The sequence below is a fragment of the Montipora foliosa genome, chromosome 8 (assembly GCF_036669935.1).
Source record: "Montipora foliosa isolate CH-2021 chromosome 8, ASM3666993v2, whole genome shotgun sequence".
In the NCBI taxonomy this organism is placed as follows: Eukaryota; Metazoa; Cnidaria; class Anthozoa; order Scleractinia; family Acroporidae; genus Montipora; species Montipora foliosa.
In genome coordinates, this window is record NC_090876.1 from 7,967,217 (window position 1) to 7,979,135 (window position 11,919).

At 39.7% G+C, this 11,919-nt stretch overlaps 1 protein-coding gene across 1 annotated transcript; it reads left to right on the forward strand.

The window, feature by feature from the left end:
• Positions 1-4,235: 4,235 nt before the first annotated feature.
• Positions 4,236-10,282, forward strand: LOC137967403 (homeobox protein Hox-B4-like). Its single transcript, XM_068813937.1, has 2 exons — positions 4,236-4,834; positions 9,098-10,282. The coding sequence occupies exons 1-2, from the start codon at positions 4,399-4,401 to the stop codon at positions 9,391-9,393; spliced, it is 732 nt and encodes a 243-aa protein (XP_068670038.1). The 5' UTR covers positions 4,236-4,398; the 3' UTR covers positions 9,394-10,282.
• Positions 10,283-11,919: the final 1,637 nt, after the last annotated feature.

Consider the following 11,919-nt stretch of genomic DNA (forward strand, 5'->3'; position numbering starts at 1 on the left):
GCTTTGTAGTGTGTGTTGTTTTAAGTTAATAAACACACAAGTTATAATCTTAAATCTCTTCAGAGGCACGTCTTTCTCGCAGTACATTGTATTTGTCTCTGTAACCATACGAGACAGCTCCGTTTGTAAAATTTCAGTATAACAAAAAAAGCGTTCGCTGAAGTATAAAATATTGCAGGTTGTCATTTGAATTTGAAGAAAGAGATTATTCCCTTTTTTGTCTCTGCAAGGTGATGAATGTGGGCTCTATTGATTTTCCTTTACACGTCACTTCATTGCCATTTCATATAGCGAAACACTAGTAAACAATTAATCCCCAAAAATGAAATGAGTCGTCGAGAGATTTAAGGCGCTGTTACACTGTGAAATGTTCCGTGCAACTTGTCTCGCAATGTTTTGGCGACATTGTGGCGGGACAAGTTGCACGAAACGTTTCACAGTGTGACATACCTTGCAACGGCCAAAATCTGTGCGAGACAAGTTGCACGTAAAGTAGGACTTAATTCTACTTTCGGCAACGGCTCTTGCAACTTGTCTCGCAACGAGTTTGGCCGTTGCAAGGTATGTTACACTGTGAAATGTTTCGTGCAACTTGTCCCGCCGCAATGTCGCCAAAACATCGCGAGACAAGTTGCACGAAACATTTCACAGTGTAACAGCGCCTTTAGCGTTGTGTCAACGGCCCAGTGGTTAGGGCGCATGCCTGGAGATCCGGGGATCCCGCAACCTCGTCCCCAGGGCGCTTTTCCCGGGCTTACCCAACGCCAGGGAAAAGCGCCCTGGGGACGAGGTTGGGGATCCCGGTACAAGACCCGTTCTGACGACTCATTGAATTTGTTCCTGTTAGTCCCTGGTTCAACTTCTCGACTGCACTTGCAAGTAGCCACACTGGTTTACCTATCTTTTACAGTTGTTGTCCTGGCGTTTCGTTGGTTAAGTTTCATTGGCCTCTATGGAGAGTATGTATGTATTTACGACGAACGGGAAGAGGAAATTTGTCACAGAAACTTGTGCGAAGAACCCCCGGTGAGAATGGTTTTGGATGTTGACCGAGCCGCGAAGAAATGAGGTGAACAGAACATCACAGAGGATTACAGTTACGGAAAGTCCTAGTTATAGTTAACCAATCAGAGCGCGAATCCTCAGGATGAAAGTCACGTGTAGCTACTCCACGACTTCAATTCAATCAGTGTTCGAAGTAGCGAAGCAAACGCTGGACACCAATTTCTGAAAACATTTAAACAAGGGCCGGAGTTTTTGAACGGGGTTCTAGCTTATGAGTAGTACATCCAAACGTATTTTGGCTGTCCGGTGTTCTTAGGGCATACTTGTAAGTGTGGAAAACTAACTGAATGATGACTTCGTAGACTAAATCCGAAATCTTTGCCTCAGCAAATGCCAGTTTTTCGTTCAATTAAACCTGAGAATGGCATTAAAATGTTCTAACTTCGAAATTGGCTTTCTTATCTTGGATTCAAAATGCTATAACGGGGACAAGACCGATCGAAATGTTGGGGCCTCACAGGCCGAGCGTAATTGACAATTATGAATGGCGTAACAAGTATAGAAAAATGTTCTGACTTCGAAAGTTGATTCTCCTTGTTTGGGAGACAGATCAGAATGTGGTCTGAGACAAGGCCTCCATGGGCTTGAACTACTTTGTCTCTTTTCGGATTCAAATCCCACTGTTACCAACTGTATTTTCGGCTTCAACATTTACAGATTATCCACCTTAGTTGGGTTTCTATACCCTATAATGTTACTTTATCTAAATTGGTACTCTTCCCTTCTAGCTAGCTGCCGGCTTTTACAACTGAGTTTAAAACAAGTTCTTTATTTTAGTTAACGCTTGCTTGCGTACTGTCTTTCACCAAGAAACTGAAACGATCTTTGGGTAAGTAAGTAGCCGTGTTCGCCTCTGAGAAGCCAACAGCTACTTAGCAAGTAGGAACTATAAAATCTGTCTTGCTCCCTATTAAATGATAACAAAATTGGCGCTGACTGTTCAAACATTTTCTCTCAAACCTCAATATCGATTCTTGAAGTTGAAAGATATGAAACCACAGGGACCACGCCATGAAAAACGCTTACAATTTCTAGCCTTCTGGGACAGGTACGATAAAATCTCCAGCTTCAACTCCTCAATGACAACTATGTACTTCAGTGCACTTGTAATAAATATAGCCTTTCTTTTGAGTATGCCGTTGTTGAATTGTCTAACACGATGGTTTACTTCACAACATTGAAACAAAAGTAATGTATTTCTCACAAACAACTGGAACCCACGCTGCATAAGTCGATGTTCTCCTTGTTGGCGTACGTGTATTTCAAGATTCACGTGACAGAGTTGTTTTTCCTTCGCCAAAGCCGCAGATTAATCCAGCCCGCACCACTCATCTTTCCGCCGTAAGCACAGCATCTTAGAAATGTCGTTCAACATTGAATTACCTATCAGCAACTCCCCTACTGAAGTAATAAAGGCGAGAGAAGACGACCACATTGACCCACATTCAATTGACGGATGTTCCACCAATGTACCACACACAGTGATTTCGAGCATGCAGGACGGGCAGCAAGCAAGAAGAGACAGTCCTTCAGCGAGACCTTACTATTTGAAGTGATACCAAGTTGTAACATTATTTGTTTATATTATGTGCCCAAATTAAATTAATTTTGTTCTACAAAGAATTAATTAACTGTTTCTTGACCACAAGAATTGTTCTCTTTCTTCAAAAAATATCCAGTCAGTTTGAGTCTTGGATTTATCGAGATCTGAACATCAGCTTATTTCCATTATTTTATTGACTTTTCATCCTGAAAACGCCATGCTACATAGCCAAGAACATATAGATTTATTTATTTATAGTTTATTAAAAACTAAGCACGCCAGTTTTGATTGAAATAACATAATACACGAGGAAGCATTTTAAGAAAATATTTGCATTACTAGACCCAACGAATAGCAAGAATATCTTAAATACCCATGATTTTGTATCAAGCACAAAAGCTAAAAAACTTAAAACTTTTAACACAATGAAATATCTCGACCATACGGAAACCATTACTACCGTGGGAATTCCTTTCATTACATACATGAGGAAGGCGGCTTGTGTGTCATGCATCCATAAACCACACTGCGGCTTGTTGAAAATCTGGCTTAAGATGGCTATCGCCCCATGAAATGATATCTTGTCAAGATCAAAGGAAGCTAGAGCATGCCATTCGATTTTATATATCAATTCGCGAAAGCTACTAAATAATTATATATCGAGTCTGTCAAGATTTTACAACTTTTTCATAAAAAACGTAATAGGTGTCTCGAAGTCAACACCCAACAAAAATTGTATCATGTGTATAATAAACCTATTGTTTATGTGAATTGCTATCAACAAGGCAGTTTTACAAAGGAAACAGCTCTTATGCAAATCAACGAACAATTTTTTGTGTTGTACTTACAGAACTTCAATAAGGTGCCTTCGATAACAACACAAAACCCTCTGTTAAACCTCTGCAATGATATTGAATACTCGCATCATAGGCGAAAACTATTTTCCTCCACGCTTGAAGATTCAATATTGATGACAATGGCGATTTGGTGAAACGCGCTTTTCAAAGTAGATCGTTCGTGGCTTGGAGTGTAATTGCTCAATTAATACCACATCATATGCAATGTCAAGAGACCTGGCAAGGGAGAAAATGTCCGCACTTTGTGAGATCAAACTTAGTTAAACAAACGTTTTTAGCCAGATTTAGTGACGTCTGTTTCGGCTGAATCATGTGCTAAAAAGTCGGCACCGCAGCAAAAACTATGCGGTGTGCGTGTTGCAAGAAACACCCAAAACGTGTTCTCGCCTAGCTTCGCCTGACCATTCTACACCATCTAGGGAACGACTGAGCTGGATCATCACTAGTAGTTGATTTTTCATAAGCAAATTTAACAATAGAAAAATGAATGAAAAACGTATTATTAATAAGCAAATGAAAAACTAAGAATTGCCAAAGTTGCACAAGGGAAGAGTTATATCTGAACTTAATGCGTTAAACAGCTGAAAGTACGCGGTACATAAAAGGAACAGTTGAGGAGAGAAATGTTTATCAGATTAGGTGGAGTATTTATTTTGATTGTCGTCGGAGAGATTTCAACAAGCTATAATTGCAATAACGCGAAAGAATTCCACCTTATGCCAGGAGAAAAATCCCCCACTTTAAAGAATACTCTTCTCTTGACTATTCACCCATCGAACGCAGTTGTTCCAAAAATATTCCGCGCTGAAGAATGTCAGAGGATAGAATTCTAACAGATCTACACCTACAGACAATAACCTTGGATTGATTTCACTTTGAAAAGTGGCGGCCGGATATCAAGTTCATCCCAGCTAGCGACTGCGCGATAAGTGCATGTCCAAATGGCCTGCATACAAGCCTTGTACCTTCGACAGAAGACAACAAACGTGTGACCAACAGGGGAAGACATCGTTTAGGAAAATGTATTCTCGCGGTTTTAGCTACAACAGACCACCTTATCCAATCGGCCCGCATGAATCGCGAGCTCCACCACCGCTGTCTCATCCACCTTATGTTTACAGTTCCCCATCCCGCACTTACCCCACCGCTGGCAGTTATCCTGCATCAAACAGCTCGCGGTCGTACAGTCATATCCCTCCGCAGCCGTTAACACACTATGTAGATCCAAGGTACGTGGACTTGAGCCCTCGAGACGAAGTACCCACGTTGCATCATCTTCCCCATCAACCGAGCGCGATGCCGGAACTTCCCAAACATTCGCACCAGTCCATGGAAAGTGCAGCACAACTATTGCCTAGCTGTGAACAAGGTAATGACACTATCCAATGCTATTTCTGGTGTTTATCAAAGATCATACCTTTTTGTTGGTGTTATTGATGTACCTGAAACATTTAGCTCTTCGACTGGCATGCATTTGAAAGGAATTAATTATAAAGCGTTCTTTAGCTTCACCAGCAAGTTGTGAGCACCGTAGTTGCAACTCATCTACTACTGCGAGAAATAAATCTGTGAGACTGATGCTCTTTTCTCAAAGTCACTTATAGGTATTTAAAAGACTTTCCTTCTGAATAGACATTATCTCTCCTCCTTTAAAATGAAGTATGTTTCAAACGGCAATTGTGATCATCACAAAACACACTAAATATGAGCAAACGACTGACTTCGCTGTGGAGACGTTTATTTTACCTCTAAGAATGCCACAGATAAGATGTTCCACTTAAGACTAAATACACTTGTTTTGGGCTAACCAGGAGCATTCCCGCTTAAGCAATGTCAGCAAAAGGTTTCATTTGGCGAGGAGGAATCCACTTCGTAATATCTTGAAGCTTTTCACGAAGTTTCTTTTTACGAAGGCTTTATATCTCAACGATCTGCAGCTTAACAATCTCGCACAACATTTACACTTGTTTACAAATATCACCTAATAAACACTCTTCTATAAAATGTGTCGCTCGTTTTCTTTAAATTTGTCTGAAAACTGTTTTTCCCATGTCTTCTATTTGGATGGTGAAGCCTTTGACGTCTTGAACGAGTTCTTTGGAAACAACTCATCGGTGTTGCGATCTTGTATAATTGCCTTTAAGTTCCTGAGCAGCCTCGCAGATTAATATATAACGATATCAAAGAATTATTTGCTCAAACTCTGCATGGAACGTTGGTGGTTAACCGCTTAATTTATTTGAAGGCGAATTTCTTTTAATGAATTTTTGTCCTCGGAGCTTCGTTCCAGTGCCTTGAGGAGTAACTCAGTAAAGAAATCTCTCTGTTAGATAACGTGAATAAGTTCACTTTTCTTGAACTGACACAAACTTAACTTATTTCAAAAGGTTTTAAAAATAAGAAATTGGGAACGTAACAGCTTTCAGGAACAGGGCCTTTGCGTGGCTAACATAACATTGACCGAACCCAACGTTAACTTCACAGTAACTCAGTGCGGAGACGTACATCCAAAATATCACAGCTTTAACGATAAGTTTCGAACAATTTCTTTCATTGTCTCGTCTCTTTTTTTCCTCAATCGAGACATCGTTTCTCTCTAAGAATTCCGTCCACAAACAACGAGGGACGAGGATTGCATTGCTCTACCCACAAGATCAGATTATTAGCCCGTCACTCAATGACGCGGTTTAGAGGACTTCAGCACTTAGAGAGGGACTTAAATTACTCTCTGTAGCAAGCTGCAAAGAACGTAACGAGGTCAGTGAAATTCACCACCTTTTCCGCACTTAGCATCACCTAACCGCAACCACAGCAACCATTACGAAATTATCTAGAGACGGATCGACAACTGTAGGTTACCGTGGGTAAACCAAAGCGAGCCAACTGTCTCATACTTAATTGAATAGCCCTTCCCTGTGAGAAGCAATGGACTCTCTTTTTGTGCAAGACAAAAAGGAAACTGCATTGACAAATATAAGCTACTTTTATAGAACTGAGTTATCTTTATAACTTTCGTTAACGCTATAGAAGTTCTCTCTTTGGACAGGAACTCATGTACACCTTGCCACATCATTGTACGGAATAAGAAACAATCACTCGATGCTTGATTCGATTTGCATCACTTTCAAACTCCCTCGTCCGTTATCACCTTGTTGACGCTTTTGAGGCATACATTTCCACAAAGTTTAGATGCTTTGCTCTGCTGCCCAAAACAGAATTAAATTGAATTGAAAAATCCCAAATAAAGTCAGTGAAACTAGAACTTGAAATAGAACTGCACTTCAACTGCCAACCAAAATATTTGATGTACAACTTGACTTCGGGTTCGTTATCTTTTCAGCCGAAGATTTTGACCGCCTTAGACTGAAGCATGTTGTAGCATGGTCTTAAAACGTTTTATCCTGGAGTTTGAAACCTCATTAACGTTCAAATTGTTGTACGATGTGACAAGATGAACATTGCATTCAGTATCACGGTTATTCTCTGAGCCTCGAAGACAACTCTAGTTAACCATGGTCGATTTCTGGTGAAACCAAACCACAGACGAATTTCAGAGACTCAAAGTTTTTACTTATTTTGCAAGACCTAGGAGGGCTTTAGTGTATTTTTTAAGCAGACCTTCTTTGCATTGTACCATTCGACATTATTTTAATAAACTAATCTGTTGCAAAATTCTAGGCAATCGTTGCACAATGTGAGATTTACTTTCATGAAGATGCAAAAGGAAGAAACCAAATCTGGTCTTCATCGAATGTATTTATAGAAACAATTTAATTCTACCAGCTCAACAGTAAAATGAAATTGAAGTCGTCGATCTGAATACAAAAAAAACCTGAATTAATGCACTTTCTGCAAAGAAGCGTTCACTCTAACCAAGCTATCGATTAGACAGGGCTTTATACTCCGTTTAGCAGAGTGTTCACAGATAAGACTTGATTCCTATATTGCCGAAGAAAGTTGTACACTTGCAAAGAGTTCCCTTGCGGTGGAACGCAAAATTTTCACCATTTCGTTTCTTCCTTACCCACGAGGGAGTGTCTTTGCTACGACCAGAGGTCACCTGAAGGCCAAATGTAAAAGAGTGACTTCGGATGAAAAGGGAAATGTTTAATACAGCCAAAAGGTTCAAGGGCGCTGCATTCTCTTAAATGATTCAAAGCAAGCAGAAACAGCATAGGGAAACTTCTTTTGACATCTTTTAAGTCAATGGTAAAACGAAGTTTAGTCAGAAGAGATCAAACCGCTTCGCGAAGCATGCACAGTTCAAAGAGATCATTGGATTTTAGCGAAAGTTATGTTTTCATGTAAGGTATGTTACTAAATAAGTACGTTTTTATGTGTCAGCATTTTTAAAAAGATGACATTTACAGAGGAAAACTTCTTATCACTAATATTTAATTTCAAAAATAGTTCGCGGTCTTTTGAGGAATTCACTTAACTAGTTAATCCCACTCTCGGCTTTCTTTGAGGATTTCCTGTGACTAACATTTCGATAGCAGGATGAAACTCGCTTTTTGCAATAGTTTATTCAATAAGATTCAATATAAGCGGAAGAGAAACATGGACAAAAAATTGAGACAATAAACAATTTTTCAGTGAACCGAGTAATCCAGAACAAGCTTGAAATCATCTTTCAACTTTCCTAAACTGTTGCATGTTGAAAATTACTGAAAAATTAGCTTCAAACTGACAGAAAGGGTTCTATTCTATGCGGATTTAGTCAAGCAGATTTGATTTATTGACGGAAACTTTCAGCTTCTTGTGATGTTTTCACTCATAGTTGCAATGATCGATGATTTACTTCCTGCGACAAATCTCAGAGCTTCTTCAATTGATTGCCATAGCAGTAACGAAAGGAAAAGGAAAGGAACTTTATTTAAGTGTGTAGTCGTTCTAGCGCTGGAGCACTAATTGGGGACACTGTAAAGTGAAATTAACAATTAACACAAATCAAAAAAACAAAAACGATATCATTTGTCTTTAATGAAGTAAATCGTTTTCTTGCTAAAGCAAGAAAATCATGTGAAAAGCACTAATTTGGCAAGACTGACATGAAAAATTTGTTCACAACCATTTGAAAAAATACCGTGGCTTTTCCTTTTTGATGTAAGACTGATGGGAGCGAAATGTTTTGGTGTGTTGTTGAAATTGTAAGAAATGTTTTTTTCATGACAGATGAGAAGTGCTATAGAAAAGTAATACAGTCCGAACGTTACGTTTCTGTTCACTAACGGTAAACGAATTAGAATCATTTTCAACAGTTGTCTGTTGGGCTGATTGCGCTGATTATTTCAACTAAGTTCAGCCTTCGCTTGCTGAAACTGCATTCCTCTGAAGTCGTTTTCATTTTTGCCAGTCAGTCCTGTTGTACAACGGCTGTTTATTGCTGAAAACCAGTGTCAGACAAGAGCGAAGAAGAAAAGCGTTTATGAAGTTCAAGGAAGCCTCCCGTGGAAGGTGCTGGTGGTAAAATGAATGTTAAAAAAAAAAAAGGTCTTAGTTACACTATATTAAAAATAAAAGAGGCCTTCCGTTTGTGTATGTGTTTTCAGTGTTTGTAAAGGCGATTCTCCCGGTTTGAGCCGGCTTCACGAACACTAAAAGCTCACTGAATTGTCATTTTGCCTTGCAGCTCCGAAAACCGGAAAGTCGGCACGGAAAAAAAGGAAAGATAGGACAGCTTTCACCAAACATCAAATTCAGGAACTGGAGAATGAATTTCAGCGAAATAATTACTTAACCAGGCTTCGCAGATACGAGATCGCAGTTACCTTGGACTTAACGGAAAGGCAGGTCAAGGTGTGGTTCCAGAACCGAAGAATGAAGTGGAAACGCGTCAAGGGAAAACGATTGGAAAAGAAATCTTCAGTGAGCAAGACGCTTGGTAATGGCTCAGACGAGGACAAATCACACGAAATTTGTTTGTGAGAAAGGACTTCAACATCATGAAGACGCTAAGGTTAAAACGATATCGCATCTTTTTAGACCTTCCTCTCTAAATCTCGATCCAACGTACACTGATTGCAGGGAAGCAAATGATTCGGATTGTTGGTTTTTCTGAAGCTCTTAACTAATAATATTTAAATAAGTCTTCTTTATTTTTCATTTTTGTGGTCAGGGGACATGTAGTCCGTTTGTTTCTTGGTGTGTACAGCTTTTTGAAACGCTGTAAATTTACCCCCAAATACCTCTGCTAACTGAAGAAAAAAAACCTTAGATATGCTGCGATTATTCGCCATATATAAATTCATAATACCCAACTTTTTTCGAAATTAAACGTCTTCCAGATCAGTTTACTGCAATAGGAAAGGTTTTTTCACTCAGTCAAGTTTGCTCGAGGCTGTGTTACACAGCAAGGTTTCCGGACTTAACTGATGTTCAAGTAATTTTAAACGATCTTCTTCTTCTGCGGAAGTCATCGTTCGAATTTATGCATTTGCTTCGTTCTACCAAAAGCATCCCAGCAAACGTTTCTTGATCTGAAGAAACTTTGTTTAAGAGGAGATGGCACTGAGTCTTTAGGATACAAGCCCTGGTGGTTGAATGAGATTTCGCTTAATAATTTCAAATCCTAGTTGTGTCCCATTAGCGATTTCCGAGCTCCTTTCCGTTCGTGAGCTCAGCTACACAAAGATAGCCTACGAATACAGTCGCCTTGACTATAACCCTTCCGACCGCTCGCGCTTACGCATTCGGCCGAGGAAGCGACAAGAAACGGCTATGTTCACACAAACTGTGCTTACACATTGAGCTACTATGGTAGAAGAAACTTTGAAACGCACGTCTTGTGTTCTGTCTACGTTTGTTGTCAAGACTGTTTTCATTCAATAAAGAAGTAAATTATTGTATGCGTCGCTTTGTGAGTGGTTTGCACTCGTACGTATGTTTTCCCGGAACAGAAATGACAGATAGAGCATAGCCGAAAGTCAAAAGAATCTTGTCGGCGTTTGCTTCTTTTGATCGTTACGATTGGGTGTTAACCTACCAATGGGATGTGGTACTAACCTCCGATCAGCAGGAAGGGGATGTTGAACAAATGGTAATTTTATAATTCAGGGAAAATCGCAGATGAGTGATTAACTGGAGACGTTATTTACGTTTACAAGGTGAAGGAATTGAGAACATCTCAATGGCGATTTAGACAGCGTGATTTTTTCTTTTGACTTTTACATGAAACTAGTGACCTCGCCACAAATCAGACCGTGTAAATCAGACCCAAGATACCCTTAAGTTCATGAGTCGCGCATCCCGAAATTGTACTATCTAAATAGTCTTCTAGAAAAAAGAAGAACGGCTTGAAATTTTGCGAGTGAATCAAATCTTTAGCTGCCTTTGCTCGCCAATATTTGAGGGTCCTCCAAATATACTGAAGAGAACGAAGAATAACCCCAGAGATGCTCTCATATTTGTAGTTGAAAAAGTTGAATGTTTAGTTTTTCTTGTTATTACAATCACCTAAAATAGAAAGGAATTATCTGTGTCTGCCTGGCAACAGTGAAAGAAATGTTTGTGTTAAAAAATGTGGCCGATAACGTGAAACTTGCTTTTAATAAGCGTCACAATGTGTCCCACTAATATTCTCCTCTTCACATAGTTTACAAATGTCTCGTTGCTGTTAAAATAAACATAAGAAGGTGAGATGACCCTAATAACGGTAACAAGAACTGTATTGTTAAATAGCAACCAGGGATGATAAGGGAAGAGAACGCATCGCCAAGCTCCAAGACAGTTTTCAGTTTTTTTTTTTTTCAATCTATTTTAAGCTTCGCGCCATGCTGTGAAAAGTTATTTTGGTGTCATTGCCTGATTTCAAGCCGAAGGGGACTAGGTACGAGTCTGTAAATTATGGGATTAGCAACTATTGATACCCATAGTCAGAAATACCACACCTAAGTTTACAAAATCTCCAAGTTTGGTTTTAATCGGGCTAATTTTGGCTGAGATACATGCAGCCATTTAAATAGGTCAAAAATTACAAAGAAATGTTTGGTAATCCGGACGCAGCGTCTGGATGGCAATACATTTCTTTTATACACGTGTTGGCCACACCGGGTTGGTTTTTGTGTCACCTTGCTTTTTACGTTGTACTTAAAATTGTAGGTGACACACTGGTCTCTTTTGGTGATCCCCTTTCCCACACGCTTGCCGTGGGAGAACGTCGGTGCTGTTCCCATCTCAGTTTACGGCATTTGTTGTGTGGCCACGTCGCTGCCACTTAAAGGGGTGTCTTAGACACCTGCGTGGTATGTTAGCTACGCCATGCTGATGAGGTCTAGAAAGGCCGAAACAGCTGTCCATGGCTGCTAAATGGTTGTGCGCTGCGTGATGTGTTGGCCACATCGGGTTGGTGTTTGTGTCACCTTGCGTTTTTCGTTACACATTTCTTTGTAAATTTTGACATTTTAAATGGCTGCATCTCGCTTAAAATTGGGTCTATTGACAAAAAACTTGGGG

What these genes read in the sequence shown, in the direction of transcription:
- LOC137967403 (XM_068813937.1), top strand. Translation starts at nt 4,399, where the DNA reads ATGTCCAAATGGCCTGCATACAAGCCTTGTACCTTCGACAGAAGACAA. An exon ending in ATTGCCTAGCTGTGAACAAG is followed by an intron (nt 4,835 to 9,097) that starts GTAATGACACTA and finishes TTTGCCTTGCAG; the next exon opens with CTCCGAAAACCGGAAAGTCG.